Source organism: Salvia hispanica, chromosome 4 (genome assembly GCF_023119035.1).
Source record: "Salvia hispanica cultivar TCC Black 2014 chromosome 4, UniMelb_Shisp_WGS_1.0, whole genome shotgun sequence".
NCBI classification, from domain to species: domain Eukaryota; kingdom Viridiplantae; phylum Streptophyta; class Magnoliopsida; order Lamiales; family Lamiaceae; genus Salvia; species Salvia hispanica.
Window position 1 is genome coordinate 51,773,708 of NC_062968.1, and position 18,478 is coordinate 51,792,185.

At 38.6% G+C, this 18,478-nt stretch overlaps 5 protein-coding genes across 7 annotated transcripts; 1 reads left to right on the top strand and 4 right to left on the bottom strand.

The window, feature by feature from the left end:
* Positions 1 to 452: 452 nt before the first annotated feature.
* LOC125221369 lies at positions 453 to 1,268 on the bottom strand. The gene has a single exon (XM_048123489.1). It carries the CDS (start codon positions 1,266 to 1,268, stop codon positions 453 to 455), a length of 816 nt encoding a protein of 271 aa, XP_047979446.1.
* An 816-nt stretch (positions 1,269 to 2,084) lies between these two features.
* Positions 2,085 to 4,356, bottom strand: LOC125218698. The gene is made up of 5 exons (XM_048120436.1): positions 4,224 to 4,356; positions 3,886 to 4,068; positions 2,965 to 3,213; positions 2,540 to 2,695; positions 2,085 to 2,407 (listed from the first exon to the last, which is right to left on the bottom strand). The coding sequence occupies exons 1-5, from the start codon at positions 4,344 to 4,346 to the stop codon at positions 2,129 to 2,131; spliced, it is 990 nt and encodes a 329-aa protein (XP_047976393.1). The 5' UTR covers positions 4,347 to 4,356; the 3' UTR covers positions 2,085 to 2,128.
* A 1,770-nt stretch (positions 4,357 to 6,126) lies between these two features.
* Positions 6,127 to 7,223, top strand: LOC125221955 (unknown protein 1-like). Its single transcript, XM_048124307.1, has 2 exons — positions 6,127 to 6,285; positions 6,442 to 7,223. Exon 2 carries the CDS (start codon positions 6,484 to 6,486, stop codon positions 7,060 to 7,062), a length of 579 nt encoding a protein of 192 aa, XP_047980264.1. The 5' UTR covers positions 6,127 to 6,285; positions 6,442 to 6,483; the 3' UTR covers positions 7,063 to 7,223.
* Positions 7,197 to 13,340, bottom strand: LOC125221953 (ethanolamine-phosphate cytidylyltransferase). Of its 2 annotated transcripts, none has more exons than XM_048124305.1 (10): positions 12,823 to 13,340; positions 12,465 to 12,700; positions 12,047 to 12,264; positions 11,091 to 11,162; positions 10,761 to 10,828; positions 8,748 to 8,868; positions 7,885 to 7,950; positions 7,669 to 7,791; positions 7,503 to 7,597; positions 7,197 to 7,421 (listed from the first exon to the last, which is right to left on the bottom strand). In XM_048124305.1, the coding sequence occupies exons 1-9, from the start codon at positions 13,110 to 13,112 to the stop codon at positions 7,526 to 7,528; spliced, it is 1,266 nt and encodes a 421-aa protein (XP_047980262.1). In that variant the 5' UTR covers positions 13,113 to 13,340; the 3' UTR covers positions 7,197 to 7,421; positions 7,503 to 7,525. The 2 variants fall into 2 exon arrangements, with proteins under 2 accessions (XP_047980262.1, XP_047980260.1); XM_048124303.1 differs by having other exon boundaries at positions 7,197 to 7,410; positions 12,823 to 13,339.
* A 707-nt stretch (positions 13,341 to 14,047) lies between these two features.
* LOC125221952 (probable serine/threonine-protein kinase PBL8) lies at positions 14,048 to 17,612 on the bottom strand. Of its 2 annotated transcripts, none has more exons than XM_048124301.1 (6): positions 17,426 to 17,612; positions 16,815 to 17,155; positions 16,578 to 16,713; positions 15,916 to 16,052; positions 15,652 to 15,775; positions 14,048 to 14,781 (listed from the first exon to the last, which is right to left on the bottom strand). In XM_048124301.1, exons 1-6 carry the CDS (start codon positions 17,487 to 17,489, stop codon positions 14,282 to 14,284), a joined length of 1,302 nt encoding a protein of 433 aa, XP_047980258.1. In that variant the 5' UTR covers positions 17,490 to 17,612; the 3' UTR covers positions 14,048 to 14,281. The 2 variants fall into 2 exon arrangements, with proteins under 2 accessions (XP_047980258.1, XP_047980259.1); XM_048124302.1 differs by lacking the exon at positions 17,426 to 17,612 and adding an exon at positions 17,246 to 17,263.
* Positions 17,613 to 18,478: the final 866 nt, after the last annotated feature.

The following is an 18,478-nucleotide window of genomic DNA, read 5'->3' on the forward strand; positions in this document are numbered from 1 at the left end:
AGTCATATGTCTCAAATCAATAGATATCATTTTACAGAACGAGTTTGTAGAACCTTTGCTTTTTTTATTCATATTCTATAATTCTGATTTTCTTCGAACTATATCTTAAAATTGGGAAGAAAGTTGTAGAAAAAGTAGGTTGAAAAATATAATTAAAATGATTTAACCTCTAATTCAATACTGATAGCTTTTAGAGTAAAATATATTCGTTGCGTGAGAAGAGATGATTTTTGGCAGAAACTCTTTAAAGCCATTTGTTTTAGTAGTATGTTAGAATTGTTTGAAAATGTTGGGTTTGAAGTGAACAATTGTGAGTAGAAACACAATCTAAAGATTTATGGATCTAATGGTGCTTGTGATTATCATATTTGATATTCCTTGGCCAATTTGAGTGTACAAGCAATTGGCAGCTAGCTAACAGTTGAGTGAAAAAAAGATGCAAAGGGGTGAATTTAGGGTACATATTCATTCTCAAGTTTAGGAAGAGTCCTTGTTGGCATAGCCGCCGGTGTGCCATCGCTACTCGTATAGAAAGCTTCACTCAATTCCGCAACCGTCTTCTTATTCATCCTTTGCTCGTACATTCTCCTCGACACAACCGCAACTCCTCCCAAAGCCAACGCCCCCACCAACACCCCACCAACGATCATCCACCACTTCAAACGAGTCGAACTAGTACTAGCACTATCGTTTCGCGCAATACTAGTATTAGTCACAACAGAATAATGGCCCTCTTGGAAAGTTGTACAGATACCACCCCACATCATGTCACTGAGGTAGACCGACCCGTTGACATCAAAGAACACACATTTTGGATGCGCGGGCATGGCCATGGGAGCCAGCAGCAGCTTCGAGAAATTGATGGATATGGGTTGGCCGGATGCTCGTATGTCGAGACGCGTCTTCAACTGCGATGCGTCGTAAGCAAGGAGACCGATCACCGGGGCCAAATAGGTGTAGCCCTCAAGAGGAGGGTAGTATGCCAAGGACCAATTGGCCAAATTGTGGTAGAGAAGAGCAAGCCTCTCCACATAGGGATGTGTCACCACTCCCTTTGGAATTTGGAACTCTTGGTACATGCTCACTCCTCTCCTCTTTAAAGCTCCGGTCTTGAGCCTCATCGCCGATACTCTGATGCCAGAGACGGCCCCATCGTACGCCACGCCGGTCTTCGGCCGCCGAGCAAACGCCTTCAAAGCATAGTTTTGTAGGACACCATCCAAGTCCCTACTACTTAATTCACCACTCACTCTACATGTCCACAACATTATTAACAACACAATCATGCTTTTTAACATATATATTTCGTGCTACATCTATCCATCTATCCGATTAATTCTATATATGTGTATCATCAATAAAACCCTAACGAATCTCCTAAAAGCGTGCATGCTAATATCTTTTTGAAGTTTCAATCATATCTCCTTCTTTCTCTCAACACTAGTACCTAATCTCATTTCTTGAATTATTTTTTGACTCATTACTTATAGAAACGGGATAGATTCTGCTCTATTAAGAGTAATTATTAGATATTAAAATAATATGCCTTACTTAAAGAAACAAATTAGATTCTCAAATTTTGGGTGCCCTTCTATTGGGGAAAATTGATAAATGCAAATTCATTTATGATTGAATACAAAAATCTCATCCTTTGTAATACTAGATATGCTCTTACGTTATGGATCCCTTTTTTTTATTACAAGAAGATAGTCAGCACTATAAGAACACATGTTTAGGCAGCAAGTGATTCAGTCTCACCTATCTTATTTAGCTGAAGTAGATTAATAGCCCCACTTGGAGAATTATTTAGCTGTCGAAAGATCTCATTCATTGTCAGACCCCAGTTAGCCAGAAAGTCTACCACATAATTCGCTTCGCGATTGACATGCTTAGTCTCTACATTCCACTATTTATCAGTCAAGGAGCAAATATGGTCTAATAATGCCATAATTGCAACCTTCATTTTTTTTTAAGTATAGATTTCAGCACAAGTGAACAAGTAGTTCTCTTGTATCCAAGATATTCGAAGTCAATATACATGCACGTTGAGTGTTTATCAATCATGTTCAAATACAAAACGCCTCTTAACAACAAACAAACAAGTCAAAATTAATTAAAACTGAAAAAATTAAGGGTCAAATCGGAGTTGGGCGGTGGCGGAGGCGCTTCGGAAGAGAGAGGAGAGATCCGGTGGAGAGGTAGGGGAGTCAGGGAGAGACGCCGAGTACAAGATTGGATGAACTTCTGCGACCTCATCACTCCCCTCGTCCACGTAGATAACATCCTGCGTCGTCAGCTGATGATATTCCACTATCTCTCTCAACACGCGATTCTCACGCGCGTACACTGAGTTTTCATGAGCTAAACGCGCCTTCTCCGCCAGCAGTGTCTCCAGCTGATCCCGAATCTGAATCATTTTTCATCAATAAACACACATGCATCAGTATATCAGTATTGCACATGACAATTACACTATTTTTGCATTAAACAGTATTATTGCTTCTTAGTTCTTATTTTAAAAAGAATTCTCTATAAATACCATGTCGTCGTCATGGTGAGCCGGACGATTATCTCTGAGGGTCCTGTTCTCTTCTTCCAACTGAGTGCACCGCTGCTTCGTAAAAGTCAGGTCAGCTTTTACCGTTTTCAGCTCCCGAAGCAGTAGTTTCGCTTTGGCAGCAGTCGCCATCGCCACCTGTGATATTCCATCCAAGAAACTGTAATGCAGTTACTGAAAAAGAAATGCTCCCTCCGTCCTGTAATGTGTCCCACTTTGACTCGCCATAGATTTTAAAAAGCATGAAGGAAGAACATAGATATCACTTTTATACAAGTACTCTGTATTAGTTTTATAATGAAATGTGAGATTTCATTGAATGTAAAGAAAAGTTAATTGATATGGAAAAATGGGACACATATTACGTGTCGGAGTGATTATAAAACAAGAGAGTGTAGCAACCTTACGTCGCGAGATGCCTTGAGCAGATCTTCTTGGGTGGTGGGATTCTTAGGTACTTGTTGTACCGTTGATTTATGGTTGTCTCCCATCTCTTGCACTAGATTGTTTCCTTTTCTTACTATCTGTATTTTAGGAGTTTCATGGCCCTTGCTCTCTCCTCCGTGGTCCAAGGTTTTGGCAATGTTGCTCCTCGTGGAATAAGCTATCGCGGCGTGACTCGGACTGGGAGTGTCTAGCTTCTTCGATATTTGAATCTGCAATGGCGAACGCAGAAATAAAATATTGGTAGAGCTTTGTTAAACATATTTTCTAGGAAGTATTTTCTTTCCTAGCTTTGTCTAACCATGATTCATGTACTTTTTTTGCCGTCCTAATATAGTTGAATCATTTTCCTTTTCTTTTCACTTTATTTTATATATTTTCACCTAACTACTAAACACTCGTTCCTTAATCTCTGTGTCTAAAAGAAACGCTCTAACTAGTAGAATGCAGATAGTACATACTATTAACAATACATTTCTAATTCTCCTTTCAATTTTCTTCTTCATCTCTCACATCCATATTCTTTGTCAAGCCATTTTTCTTATTTTGTTTTCTCAAATTTGATTTTCATCGACGTCATGATTTCAGACGATTTGGAGAAAATTGAAATGGAAACCTGAGTAGGAGGATGAGCCTTGGGAAAGTCATTTTCCTTTTCTGTTCACGTATATCTTCACCTAACTCACTAAATATTCATTCCTTAATCTTTGTGTCTAAAAGAAATGCTTCAACTAGTAGAATGCAGATAGTGCATACTATTAACAATACATTTCTATTTCTTGTTTTAATATTCCTCTTCATCTCTCACATCCATATTCTTTGTCAAGCCATTTTTCTTATTTTGTTTTCTCAAATTTGATCTTCATCAAAATTGAAATGGAAACCTGAGTAGGAGGATGAGCCTTGGGAGAGTCTAGTCTCTTCTGGCTTGGGGAATTGAGAAGATGAGGGCGTGATTTAATGTCATCATCCTCAAGAATGGCCTTGGCTTTTCTTGCAAGAACTCCCCAAAAACTGCCCGTTTCGTTCGAGCTTCCCATGGCCGTGTAGTCATACGTGGGACCTCCCTGTCCCATTCATCAATCAATCCCACATTAATCACATGTTTGGATACAATCAAAACTTCAATCAAATTCATGCGATTAAATAAATAAGAGAAAATGGATCTATTAATACAAAAAATGAATGGAATGCCGAATGTGTATATAATAAGAGACCGAACCGTGGACTGGCGTTGGGCGGCGGAGGCAGCGATTGCCTGAGCGGCGAGGGTGGAGGCGGCGGCCCATTCTCCGTCGTCGGGTGGGGGATTCTTTTCTTCCTTGAAGGTGGATGATCGTGACATGGATCCTTGTTTCCTCCGGTATGCCATTCTCTCTCCGCCAACAGATTAAGAATGTTTTCTTACGATGATGGGAACAAAAAAAGAAAAAGAAATTGGACGTCCAAAATCTTAACGACTTTTTCTCTTTTCAGTTATATATCCTCGTGATTCCTCGTTTTTCTACTCTCATATCTTTATATACTAATTGTATATTACTTATTTAATTAATAAAATTTGGTCTAATTACAATTATTTATAGTATTCTCGTTAAATATGAAAATGGAATAATAGATAATAAAGTTTTGATTTTTTTCAATTATTATAAAACAATGTCTTTTGGTGACTGCTCACCCAGATCCAATATTACTAATAATCAGAAAATATTAAATTGGGGTGTTTTGTTACCACTATTTAGTAACGAGTATTTTAAATTCATCCAATGTACTAGTACTAAATTACGAGTAATAATCAGAATATTAAAAAACTTTTGATAAGAAAGTTAGAGCATCCGCAACGCGGGCTCGATTTTGGCTCGGTCTCGTCTCGACGAGACGAGCCAGCATCGAGTCAGCGTTGCGAGGCTCGTCTCGTCTCGACGAGACGAGACATCTCGTCGCGCGACGCGACACGGCGAGGCCGGCCTCGAGCTGGCGAGACGACGCGCGCGCCCACGTGGCGCGCGCTGGAGCGTTGCGTGACGCCCACTCGCCGGCCCGCGAGTGGGCGTCGTATTTATGACGTAATAATTTTATTTTTTTTTATAAATTCGAAAAAATCGAATTTAATTAAAAAAAAAATTCAAACGGTCAAATGACCGTTGGGGACCAAACGGTCGAATTTTTCAATTTTTTTTTTTTTTTAAATTCTTCTATAAATATACTCCACACTCCATTTTACACACAAACACAACTTTCATTCCTCATTCCTCTCCCATTTTACACACAAACACTACTCTCAAATTGTTGAAAAAATGTTCGGCGATGGAAACTCCAGCGGCGGCGGCTCCGGCGGCTCCGGCAGGCGGCGCTCCTTCGGGTTCGACTTGAACTCGTTCGACGATTGGGCGAGCATGTACAACTGTTTGGGTACTCCCGGTTCGTCACCGGGCACCCAAGGCTCGACCACCCCGCCGGCGTACCAAACACCACATTTTGATGTGGATGCATACTATCGTCCCTCCCCTCCCAGAGTACGGGCAATCGCCGGGATTATCCCAAATTTCGGAGAATTTTTTGGCGCCTGATCGCAATTTGCCCGACCGGCCAATCGGTGGAGGCTCCGGCTCCGGCTCCGGCAGGATCAACCTCAGTCTCGGCGTCAATGCCGAGGAGGAAGAGGAGGCAGCGGCCGCAGAGGTTGGTGGAGACGGCAGCCGGCATGCATACAGCCAAGCCGAGACGTTGGCTTTGTACGACGCTTGGATCAGCGTCTCGTACGATCCTGTCGTCGGGAATCAACAAACCCACAAGTGCTTTTGGGAAAAAGTCACCGACTTTTACAACGCCCGAAGGTCGACGACTACCGTTCGCCGCAACGTGAAGATGCTCCGCAGTCATTGGGACCGAACGGACAAAGATGTCAAAAAATTTTGCGCGATATACAGGGGAGAAGAGGCGAATTATCAGAGCGGAGCCAGTGGAGCCGACATTCTGTAAGAGACGGATAAGAGATAGCGTTGCAGATGGCCTTAGGCTTTTTAAAAAAAATAAAAAAGTTAGCTTTTATTTAATGAAAAATTGGGGGCGGGAAGTGGGACCCACAGAGCATCTGGTTGGATATGCATCCATCCGCCCATCACGTGAGGCAAATAAGGTGAAGAGTCAAAATTGTCCCAATTTCAGCGGCAGCCAAGCTTTCACTATCACTTCCATCGCCCGCCAATTTCATCCTCTCTCCGCGGCGCCCACACAGACACCCACCCCTCTCCGCCGCTTTTCCTCTTCCATTCCATCAATCGCCGGTCTGTTTTTCTTCTCCTTGCTTTCGGTTTCCTCTTCTCCGTTTTCTTAGGGCTCAGCTTCGGTTTTCCGTTTCCATTTCACGTTTTTCCCCCTTTCACCGGAACCCTAATTTATTTCCCCAACTGAAATTGTTTTTTTTTTTTTTTTAATTCCAGCAACTGCTTATTAGCTCAGCTGACTGCAAAGGAAAGGAAGCCATGGGGTCTGAGGTCTGCGCCGATGAACAACAAGCTATTTGTGGGAAAAATTGGAGTTTGATTTGTAAAACAGGTGATGAGGAAGCTGGGCCAGCAACTCCAGAGGAAAAAGCAGAGCATTCCCCACCCCATTCTTCTCCAGATGTCGAAACCCCTAAAGAGACCTTGTTCGATTCCTTTGCCCCAGGCTCCGACAAGCTGTTGCTTGCTCCGCGCCGCCTCAAATACCGAGATGAGTCGCACAGCCACGTCGTTCGTCGCCTCAACTTTGCCTCCTCTCTCATTGAAGAATTTGATAATGTGGCTGATGATGGTGGTGAAGAGGATGAAGAGCAGCGTTTGTTTGAGATTGTATATGGCACCATCATGGATGCCATTTCCAAAGAGCAAGGGGCGCCGACATCCACACCCCTTCTCACCGGGATTGCTGAGACGCACCCAAAAGAGGAGCAAGGGACGCCGAGATCCATGCCACTGCTCACCGGGATTGCTGAGACGTGCCCAGCAGCACCCATCAAGTCCGCAACGACAAGACAACAATGCATCATCGACAAGGATATATGCCGAAAGCTGTTCTAGAGTCTAGACTGCCCAAGACTTGATCTTGGAATGGAAACTTAGGTTTTATCCTTGTCGTATTGTATTATTCTTCAATAGCATGTTAATTTAGTTTTCTTCTTCTCAAATGTATTCCAAAACTCATCAATCATCAATTCAGCAAAGTTAAGATATTCATCAAAGTTTAAGTATTCTGTTGTTTGCTACATGTCATAGTGATATTGATTGCCCTGTTCTACAGCTTCTACCAAATTCAAATTCTTTCAAAAGAAAAATACAAGTAGACAAAAACATCAGTGATGAGAGGATCCTCTTTATTGTGAAGCAAGAATGTCCACTTAGCATCAAGTCAACCCAAGTATTCTCCACCTGAAATCAAACTAGGCTTACTCAATATGAAAACATCTACCACAAATATGAAAACAATGGCTTAACTGTTAACCAAAGTCATGCGGTCTTACTCTTTCCAGATTCTAACAGTTAATCAATCTCCTGTCACAAAAGCTCTCTCTTCATAATATCTTTTCTCACTTTCAGCTTTTCTCTCATTCCGTTTCTGCAACAATCGCTTTAATCACTTATCTTTCCAATTAACTCGTAAATCTAAAGGACTAGATGGTTGAAAACCTGGTATGCATCATGGTTCGATACGATCCTCTTGATTATCGTGCTGGTTGTAATCTCCAGAGGACTTTCCAAGAGCTTAAGAATACCCATACTGTTAGGAACTTCGTAAGGATTCTCCTTCTCCTGCAAAAATAACAGGGTTTGTCCCACAGCATCAGCAAACCTAGGTAATCATATTTGTAACTGAACAGCTAAATGTGTACACGTATTTGTTACCTTCTGAAAATCATTATCCTCAGCAACAGATCCATGCACAACCAAAGAGATGTTGAAAGTTGTAATCTGCAGCATCAGGAATTAGAAGCCGGATGGAAAACTGATGGTAGGAAGGGTTGATCTCAGCCATTTAAGTTTCAAAGCATTACTTTGGCATATAAATTATAATCCATGAAGTGAGATTTATTAATAGAACTGGACCTCAGAATATAGAGGCTATAACACTATATTCTCACTTGTCAAGTAACTCGCTTAGTTTTGTAGTAAGTTAACACATGCTTACAATAGAACAAGGCTACAAGCATATGCTACTTTCTGTGTTAAATAAATAGTACTTTATTCTTCAAGACACTAAAAAAAGGTTGCATTTGTTTTTGAAGAACATGCCTACATTCTCCAAGTGTAACTAAAAGAATCAAGAATGTAACCAAAAATCAAATCTACAGCATTTACAATCTGCAGTTGCAATTATCTAATTTGAACTTGGCATTGAAGCCTTTTAGTTTGCTTATTAACTTATACTAGGTCAAAGAAGTATAGAGTTATAGTAATGATAAGAATATGCCTGAAAAAAAGAAATACCAAAGTAAATAAGTCACATTGGGATTTGTTTGCTGATTCAGAACCAGTGGTGTCAACTATGATTTCAATACCAAAGAAGGAAGAAGTGTTTTAACCAGAGAAATAAGTAGAAATTAAAAGTTAGTTTTATATACTGGGTGCCAACTGTCTGTTACCAATCACACACTATGTTTTTTCACTAACTTTTTTACCTCTTACTAGACTTAAATCATTAATGCAAGGGATGGAATATTGTATTCATGCAGTAAGTAACTAGTTAAATGTGAATTCATCATACTTACCATATCTTTTGACACCTCCATTGGGGCACCGATTATAACCTCGTCCACGTATCGGCAAGCCAGTACACTCAAGCTTCTTTCATGAAGATTCATAATTGGACGGTGACGTCCTCTTTTTGCACTAGAACAGACAGGGTGGAAGTTTTATCAAATATCTGCCTCAAAAGTTTGCAATATTATCATTATTCTTACACCTTGAGGCCAAAGTTAGCAAGCACCTTTAAATAAGTTGTATTTGAATGCTAAGCAGAGAATGCACCCACAGCACCACTAACAATTTGACTTTAATCACACTATTGGAACTTTGAAGTTTGATATTGGCTATATAAACGTAAATATTTTCATGAGCAGTATATAATGGCTGAGTAGGATTTTACTACTTGTGAGTAAAAGGCACCATCAAGTCGATTCAAATTGGAAGAAACCCTCCAGACATACAATTAGTACAAAGCATCACAGTTTGTGAAAATCATGTACAAGTGGACATTACAAAGACCTGGGTAAACTTTTGACGCCATTAGAGAGTGCACTAGTAAAAATGACCAAAAGCATGTTTGATTCATAACATTGACAATGGCATTCATAACTATGTCGAGCAAGCACCAAGTAAATAATGACAGTTTCTACATCTAAATAATAAGAGACTCTCCCATCACTTAAATGTTTCTCTCGCATGTCTGTCCATTGCCCTGCTGTGTTTCAAAGCACATTTGCATTTTCACTATCCACATTTCTTTGTTAGGGATGTTAAAGAACTAATAAAAAGGATACTGGAGATCAGTTTTGGTGTCTTTATCCTTAGAATAAATAGTTCGCACTTCAGATAATTATGTCACCAGAAATATTCAACATTAAGTTTCCCATTCTATTCCATACTAAGAAAATAAAAGGTTTCTTTTCATTCTCTAAATCGTAGCAAGGGACTACAATAAGGCCCTAAGTATTTGGTTGTTTTGGTGGATAGCAATGCAATAAATCATCCCACCAACTTTTACAGGTACAACTTTCTGTACTTAAACTCAACATAACTTCTGCCTTCCATGGACAAGAAATCCTAGAACTAAAAGTTTATCATATTCCATTCTGGTTGGCCTGCATTTGCCCAGGGAAAAATCAAAAAAGCATCCTCATCAAGTAAAATTTAACTCAAGTTCCCACTATCACAAAAGACATTAGAAACCCCATAAACCTAAAAAAAGAGCTGATAGAGAATTGGAAACTCCACCGCTTAAAGCATCTGATCAAACCAGACCCCAGGTCCACAACAGACATTTATATAGTGTAGTCAGACAATGGTCTGTTCTTCACTGTTTCTCTATCAAACATTTTACAAAGAGACTTGCAATGAGACTTGCATTTTAGTAGGTTTCATTCATCCTTCACTTTATTTAAAGAGAATCAAATTATTCAACATCACAAAGCAGGAACTAGTAATTATTGCATACTTTAAACTCAGTCTAAATCACATCTCATTCTTTAACCAATCAATTGTCATCTCAACCAAGAAAACAAACAGACCATAAGTGCATTCTGCCATTATGGACAATTTGATCCCGCAACAGTAAGCTTCACTTAGGATATCATTACTTATATTTCATCCGATAGAATAGAACAGCAAATATACTACTACTTCCTCCCACTACCAATAGTCTTAGTGGAGAATGAGGTCCACCTCACAGAGAGAGAAATGCACCAAAATAGAAGGTGACTAATATTTGTGGAAGGCCAAAAATGAAAAAAATAAATATGACTATTGGTTGTGGACGGAGGTTGTAGGGCTTTATAATAGTTAAGGTGATTATGTTCTACTAGTAGATATGTGAAGCATCATGTGTCACAACCCATTCCAGATAAATCTGATATATCTATGAAAGCTGGAGCATCTACAACAGTTTATAATCTACTAGCTCTAAAAAAAATTTCTCACCAAGGAATAGTGATCTTTTCCGGGATACATCAGATTTTACATGCAAATTAATTCATCTAAGGAATGAAGTAAAATAATAATCATACCTGACATTATGGTCGGTATGGATGCCTACAAGAAGAAAGTCACCAAGCCCTCGGGCAAGCCTTAGTATCTATATAAAACAACAAATAGCAACTGAGTACATAATATTAACAGAAGTTAAAAAAAATTTGCTAGCATTGGAAAAGTAGTAATGTAGCAAAAGTAATTCAACAAAGTCCGTGACATGATACAAAAGAATGAGACGAATATGATTAGATAGATAGACATTAAATTTTAAATAAAGCATACATTCTGGGCTACAATACTGTCAAATAATCTGAATTAATAGATACATTAAGTAAAAACGATTGGAATTTGGAACCATAATATACCTCCACATGTCCGGCATGGAAAAGATCAAATGCACCGTCTATGTAAATTATACGAGCATCAGGTCCAGGCCCCTGAAATAGAATAAAAGATAATTTTAAAAGCTAGTCGATATTATAGATACCTAAATGACACTTTTCTTTCCATCCCATATGAAGGAAGAAGTAAAGCTTGGATATCTAAATTGATATTGTAGATACCTAAATTTTAAAAGCTAATTGATATTATAGCATGGTTATCAAAATAGATCACTATCTTGCCATCCCATATGAAGGAAGAAGCAAAGCTTGGATTGGTTGCAGTATAATGGCATTATAAAAATGTAAACTTGGTACTGGAGCAAAAATTATACTCTGATTTGGACCAGATTAGCTACAGATATGCATGAGAGTCCTTTGTTCGACTCTAAAGTCCAACAAACCCAGTTTATAAATTTATGCAAAAAGGCAAAACAGTACACCAAACTATCTGGTAAGGGCACTGCATATACTTTTAAGTTTTTTTTTTTGCTTGATTTCAGAAGTTTCTATTTAGCTGCCTTAGTTTTTTGTATGAATCCCATAACACTCACATTATCAAGCTTCCTTGGTTCCATGCCATTTAGAAAAGCAAGAAGCTAATCCAACTGTTTACTAGATTTGCTTAAAGCTATAGTTAAGAGAGGTTGAGTCACATTTGCAATCATAATAACATCCCTTGCTCAGGGCATAATATCAATGCAAGTTAGCAAGATAGAGAAGAAAGGTTAGGTCACACTGCAAAGTCTGCAATCAAAATAACATCAGAATGAATAGCTCAAGACATAATATTAAAGAATGTTAGTTAGCAAGATAGAAAAGAGAGGGTTTAGGATAGCAAAATGAAATGGTCTTCAAATACTAAAATAATTCCTGATGTAGCTAGAAAGAATATGGAGTATTAAGATAAGCAGTGAAATTTTCATTATAAATCCACATGCCTTGCCATTCGAGAATTGGACAATTCTGCGAGAGGTGGGTAGAAAATGAGATATCCGTGTCCCACTACCAGAGACACCATCTTCTGATTTGTTGTTGCGACCATGGCTGAATTGTCGCTGCAGAGTTGAGCGCCCATTGCTGCTGAATTGTCGCTGCAGAGATGAGTGGCTATTGCTGTCCCCAGCTGACCTCTCTCTCACACAGAGAAGCATACGACCTAAAACAAAAAATTTAAACAATAAAGCTTTGACTTTTTATGTTGGAAAGCTGTTACCATAATATAGAGCAATAACATATAAATCCGATGAATGCACATTGCTAACACCGTTACAACAACTATGATGTAATTATTGACACGCATTTACGCAAGCAAACAAAAACACCAATTTTGGATAAACAAGAATTGCAACTACACACCAACAATATCAGTGCTCGAAACCCCTTCCGTGCGCTTTATCTGCTTATAACGGCCAGCCTTCTTAGCAAGGGCATACGCATCAGTCCCATCCGGAAGCATGCAAGGATCATCCCCATGGATAATGTAATCAATGTTGTACTCATCAAACAGCTTTTTCATGAACTCCTCGGTGATAGCATAGGGAGCATCAGGGATAATCTCATCCACCCATTTAACACCACTAACCATGATCATCCTAGGGCAGAGAGCAGATGTACAACATCACCAATTACAGATCAGAGGTATGAATAAACAATTAAACAAACACTAGAAAGAAGTAAGGAAATGGTAAAATAAAATTAAAAAATTGAGGAATACCGCTCGTCGAGAGGAGTAACGGGAGGGCCCTTGTTGGCGATAATCTCGGCGTCGCTGACAACGCCGACGACCAATTGGTCGCCGAGAGCACGGGCCTGACGGAGGGCATTGCAGTGGCCGTAATGCATCATGTCGAAGCAGCCGTCCATGTACACCCTAATTGGCCTCTTCTTCTTCTTATAGTGCGGCAAAGCAAGGCGGCGGAAACCTAGCACGGATAACCCAATTACAAGGCCGCCGATCAGCCATGACACCGCAATTCGCTGCCCGGTTGCACCTTCCCAGCCCATTTCTCTTGTGTGTATGTGTGAATGTATGTATGTGTAGTGGATGGAATATGAATGAAAGTTTCAAAGGAAATCGAGTGTTTGCGAATGGAAGAGTATGTTACGTTGGAGAGTGAATGAATCAACCAATCGAATTGGTTGAATTGAGAGGAAAGGAGGGTGGCTGCCTCCTGCTTCTATTTTTCTTAGGTTAAGCTTTCTTTCTTCCTTGCTGGGGACTGATACCCGTTTTCCTTCTCGGATATTCTTTTCTTTTCTTTTTTTCATTTTTCCATATTGACTAATTTTTTTAAATTTTTGTCACCTATTTCTAATAAAAGTATCATTTTTTCTACTTATTTTTTAAAAAAATTCTCTTTACAAACACACTAACAATAATAGGGTATTTAAAATCTCTTGCAGAAAAAATAAATGCTCCCTTTCTATGGGACCGAATGAAGTGGAGTATTATCATTTGCCAATATGAGTAATCATAATCTACATGTCTACTATAAATGTTTTTAACTAGGGTGATGTACATAAAATAATTTTCGGCTGAAATTGATCGGTTGTTAATATTATGAACATATGCCTTGTAGTAAATTTCCTACGAATTTGATTTTTTCTCAAATTGAATTCGACGTGGCATGTCAGATTATGTAGTCATTATAAGAAATGAGAGTATTATTTTGTATATTAAAGTTTACTAATTATGTATATCCCATTTTAGTCATTTAATTACCTATGTAAGTACAGTATAATCTAATGACAATTACTCATGTAATGATGTAATCTAATTTTTTACATAAATGTCATTATATGCTTGATGTATAACGCTTTCAATAATTATACTAGTTTTTAGTAAAACTAAATTGAACCAGATTCGAGATCTTTTTAGACGTAACACTACATATACAAAATAAAGATTGAAAGTGGAAAAGGCAGCAAATCTTCGGATATGCGAAAGAATAAACTACTACAAGAACACATATAACATACATCGACGGTAAAATCGACTCTCACTCCAGATTGCAATTTCGAATTTGGAACAAAGCATCATCAACACAAAAGCACTTAGCTACATTAACAATCAACAAGCCTGTTGCTATCACCATTATGATATACATAACCAGGCAGGCACATTAACACCGTGTACATACATCTTGAAGGCGACTACAGCCCCGAGACTTGCCTCACCTAACCCGGCAAGCTGCAGGGCCACCAGGGGAGCAACTCGGGTTGGTCGACCGACAACCCACTCCAGTTCCGACTGCCCCAGCAAATCTGCGATGCACCCTATAATCTGGAATCCTTCCTGTCACAAACGGACTGCCACTGCACAGGAGCGTAGGGGTTGATGACGATGATGGAGAGACTTCATTACCGCCACTAGACTGTAACGGTTCCAAAGTCTCAACCACATCGCTCATTAATGGTCTGGCCTTTGGGTTTTGGCTCAGGCAATAGTATGCCAAACTGCAAGCTTTCTGGGCTCCCCTTACTGAATACTGATTCTCTAATCTAGGGTCTATGATTTGCAGCATTTTCCGCTTGTCATTTAGCTTTGGCCTCGCCCAATCTACCAAACTTTGTTCTTTGCTAGGCCTCGTCTTGTCTACTGACTTTCTCCCCGTTAATAGCTCCAGAAGAACTACCCCAAAGCTGTACACATCACTCCTGGCAGTAAGGTGCCCTGTGCATCTCATGTAGAGTTTAATTAGATAGGAGAGCTATGTATACTTAATTTCATGGCGGCAAAAGAACGAAAAACACATAAGAGGTGAATCTACATAGATAAGTGATACAAAGGTTGAAGATATTTGAAGAGATATAAGAGAATCAACTTTTCACATCTATCCCAGAACTGCCTGGAATACTTTTAAAAAACATAGTTTTCTTATATTGGTATTAAAAGACTAATAAGTGCACGCTTCAAATGCTGATATTGGCTTGAAGTGTGAATCTAATCTAAGGTATGAATGCAGCAAAATTTACAACTAATCTGAATGAATTTCAAGTTTTCAATACTTCCATATCTATTTATGATCATTCTCCATACTGACATCTTTTTTATTTTAGGAAAACACAGAATGAAATATATGCCAATATGCCATGGAATAAAGTGTTTTCCTTTTCCAAAATTGTAGTGTTCAATTCAGATGTCCTTCCTATCAACATTGCTCATTTAAACTGAAAAGCATGGTCTTCTTGCCTGTTGAAAAATCTAATTTATTCCACAGTGAAAAAATAAAAAATCCAGACATCAAGACCAAAGGCAAGCATTTAGAAAACCCCCTATATACATTATTTAAAGGGAACCTTTGGAACAAGACATAAAGAAACCAACAAAACAACCATCAGAAGGCTTCTTTATCAGGTAATACCAGTTAGAAAATTAAGCTTCTAGCCCTTATTATTATTTAGATAAAAAGAATGCTTTTGGATATGCATTTCCTACAGAAACCTCAAACAGTTATCTTGCAATAGCTGGTGACTAATTTCAACAGCTGATATATATAAAAAGATAACAATGTGCAAGGAAACAAAAAATATTTTGTATTACCAGTCATAACATATTCAGGAGCAGCATAGCCATAGGTTCCCATTACTCGAGTAGATACATGGGTCTCATCACCTTGCGGCCCTGCTTTTGCAAGACCAAAATCAGAAAGCTTGGCTATATAATCCTGCAACAAAGAGAATTGGCATAAAATACCAGATCAAGAAAGCAAGTGATACCAGATAAAACTATGTTGCTGCAAAATTGTGAATGCATAATTATAACTTTCAAACATAACCCCCACAGAATTTCAATCGCATCACTTACTGAATCTAGCAGAATGTTGGAAGTTTTGAAATCCCGGTAAATAACTGGTCTCTCGGCATTATGAAGGAAAGCAAGCCCCTTAGCAGCCCCAAGAGCAATCATCATTCTTGTCGACCAAGATAGTGGAACAGTTGCTTCTAGATGCCTCAGCAAAATTTCAGGTTAATTGTGTTCAGCAAATGATTATGACATAATAAAAAACTTTATTCAAATTGGCAATTTGGCACATAGCAGAACTGAATTATCATGCTAAGAATAATAGTGAAAAAAAATAGAGCAAGAGAAAAAATAAGTAGGAAATACAATGATAGCTTAATGCAATGAAACAATCATACAGAAAAGTGTGGTAGATGAGACAGTGGGCCATAAGAGCATCTCTCTTGGGAAAAAAATTTAGTTCGGAACAGTATATTTTCAGATCTCTGGACTTATTGAGCATGTAATTTTGGTATCATATAAAAACACAATCTTTTCATTAGGATGGCAATTTGCATGAAAAATCTTTCTTTCAATTCACTTCTAAAAAATATTATGTGACCCCACTATAGACAAGATATCATTAAAATTTTCAATTCCAGTCATATACAGAGACAATTTGAACATAGAAGCATAGGAAACAACACTAAAGCATTGCTTGGAAAGGGATCGGAAACGGGACATACTTCGAAATAGATGATTCTCAAGACTTCCTCTAAACATGAATTCATAAACAAGTAATCTGTGGTCATCCTCACAGCAATATCCAATCAACTTCACTAAATGAGGATGCCTGAGCTGCCCAAGGAAGTTGACCTCAGTCTGCATCAATGAGCTCAAAATTAGCATATAACCTTTCTCGTGTTTATGGATGGGACAAGGAATTTAACATCCGGTCCCAGGAATAGACATGGGAAACTCACTAGCCATTCGCGGTGGCCCTGAAGACCTTCCTTGTTAAGCACTTTGACGGCTACAGGGAGAGATTTGAGACCAACCCTAACATTCTCATCAATGTAGCCTTTGTACACAGTCCCAAAACCACCTTCTCCAAGAATGTAGTCTGAACGGAAGCTCTTGGTGATGGTCTCAAGCTCAAAAAGGGTGAAAGCAATGACGTGGGTGTAGAGCAGGGCGTTTTTACGGAAGTCCTCGAAGTTTCGGGGGGTTGAAGGATCGCTCAGATCTGAAATGGAGCGGCTGTGCTTCTTATCTGTGGCTGGATTCCTAGTCGGCAATGACAGCACTTGTAGCTGCTGGTGCACTGCACATTGCGCTCTAAATTAATACAGTACTCTTTTTTCCAGCAATTAAACAGTGCAATTTTACATCACAATTAATGAGAAACCCTAACTGCGAGTAGCGATCTCCAGACATGTTCGGGCTTGAAATTCGTCTCAAGCAAGTAAATCAGTGTGGTAGAAGAATTAAGAAAATGAGGAAGAGTTGAGCATGAATTGAGGAGTGAAACCTAGATCTGATTGTGGAGGGGGAGAGATAAAAGAGAAATGTGGTTGAATTAATGAGGGCGGACCTTGGTGGTGTTGATGCGCGGTGGATACGACGGCGGACTCCTCCCTAGTGCCGCAATTTCCCATCTTGTGTGCCGCCGCGGTGTGGCCGTCTCATTCTTCGCCGGCAGCAGCCTTCACTTTCTTCTCCCTCACAACTTGTGCTCCAACCTGGACGACTTTTTCTCTTTATTAACTCTACTGCTACAACTCATCCAAAACAAATAATACTACCACTATATATTTCATCTCTTCCCTTACTTTTACTCTTTATTTTATCTGCTTTTATTAGTACTACTTTTATATAAAGTAATTCTGATCAAAGATTTTATATCAAGTACTCCTACTATCATATTTGAAGTCAACAAATAATATTATGCTCCCTTCATTTCATTACAATCAATGTACTTTGTTTTGGATGTAAATTTCAGAAAATAATGTTTAGTATAAGGAATAAAATGAGATCAATAATAAAATAAATAAATGAGTTGAAAACAAAGTAAAAAACAAAATAAAAATAAAAGAGATAAAAGCATTGTTTTTGTTTAAAAGAGATGAATAAACTATAATGAGTTGATAAAATAAATACGATTCAGCTACGGAGTATAATAGAACAAATGAAATATCGTTTTTGATCCACTGGACACAGTCTTACTTTCACTTATCTTTTGTCATTACAAATGTTCCTTATACAAAGATAAAAAAAAACTTACATGGTCATTATATTGTCATGTTTAGTGTCATCTAATTATATTTCTTGTCCGATTGTAATTTTTTCAAAAGTTTGGTCCGTGAAAATATATTTTGGTCCGTTTGCACAATACCACTATTATTCATCTCACTTCCACCACTATAACTAATTTAAATCATTAATAAACCATATTTTGGCTTATCAATTTTCGCTATTATCTTGTACGAATCAAATGCCACCCGCATAATGGAGTATTAGTATTCATCACAGTTGTTAGCTAGGAGTATTATATACACATCAGTGGAAAACTCAAAATCGTACTAGTAATTTATTCGTTTACTCATTTCTGTCACGAAATGTTTCATAATGAAATGTTCATTAATAT

What these genes read in the sequence shown, in the direction of transcription:
- LOC125221369 (XM_048123489.1), bottom strand. Translation starts at nt 1,268, where the DNA reads ATGTTGTGGACATGTAGAGTGAGTGGTGAATTAAGTAGTAGGGACTTG.
- LOC125218698 (XM_048120436.1), bottom strand. Translation starts at nt 4,346, where the DNA reads ATGTCACGATCATCCACCTTCAAGGAAGAAAAGAATCCCCCACCCGAC. An exon ending in AGGCTCATCCTCCTACTCAG is followed by an intron (nt 3,214 to 3,885) that starts GTTTCCATTTCA and finishes TCGCCATTGCAG; the next exon opens with ATTCAAATATCGAAGAAGCT. An exon ending in CTCACCATGACGACGACATG is followed by an intron (nt 2,408 to 2,539) that starts GTATTTATAGAG and finishes AAAATGATTCAG; the next exon opens with ATTCGGGATCAGCTGGAGAC.
- LOC125221955 (XM_048124307.1), top strand. Translation starts at nt 6,484, where the DNA reads ATGGGGTCTGAGGTCTGCGCCGATGAACAACAAGCTATTTGTGGGAAA.
- LOC125221953 (XM_048124305.1), bottom strand. Translation starts at nt 13,112, where the DNA reads ATGGGCTGGGAAGGTGCAACCGGGCAGCGAATTGCGGTGTCATGGCTG. An exon ending in TCCAATTCTCGAATGGCAAG is followed by an intron (nt 11,163 to 12,046) that starts GCATGTGGATTT and finishes ATTCTATTTCAG; the next exon opens with GGGCCTGGACCTGATGCTCG. An exon ending in TGGAGGTGTCAAAAGATATG is followed by an intron (nt 7,951 to 8,747) that starts GTAAGTATGATG and finishes CTGATGCTGCAG; the next exon opens with ATTACAACTTTCAACATCTC.
- LOC125221952 (XM_048124301.1), bottom strand. Translation starts at nt 17,489, where the DNA reads ATGGGAAATTGCGGCACTAGGGAGGAGTCCGCCGTCGTATCCACCGCG. An exon ending in TGAGAATCATCTATTTCGAA is followed by an intron (nt 16,053 to 16,577) that starts GTATGTCCCGTT and finishes TGAGGCATCTAG; the next exon opens with AAGCAACTGTTCCACTATCT. An exon ending in TCCTGAATATGTTATGACTG is followed by an intron (nt 14,782 to 15,651) that starts GTAATACAAAAT and finishes TGAGATGCACAG; the next exon opens with GGCACCTTACTGCCAGGAGT.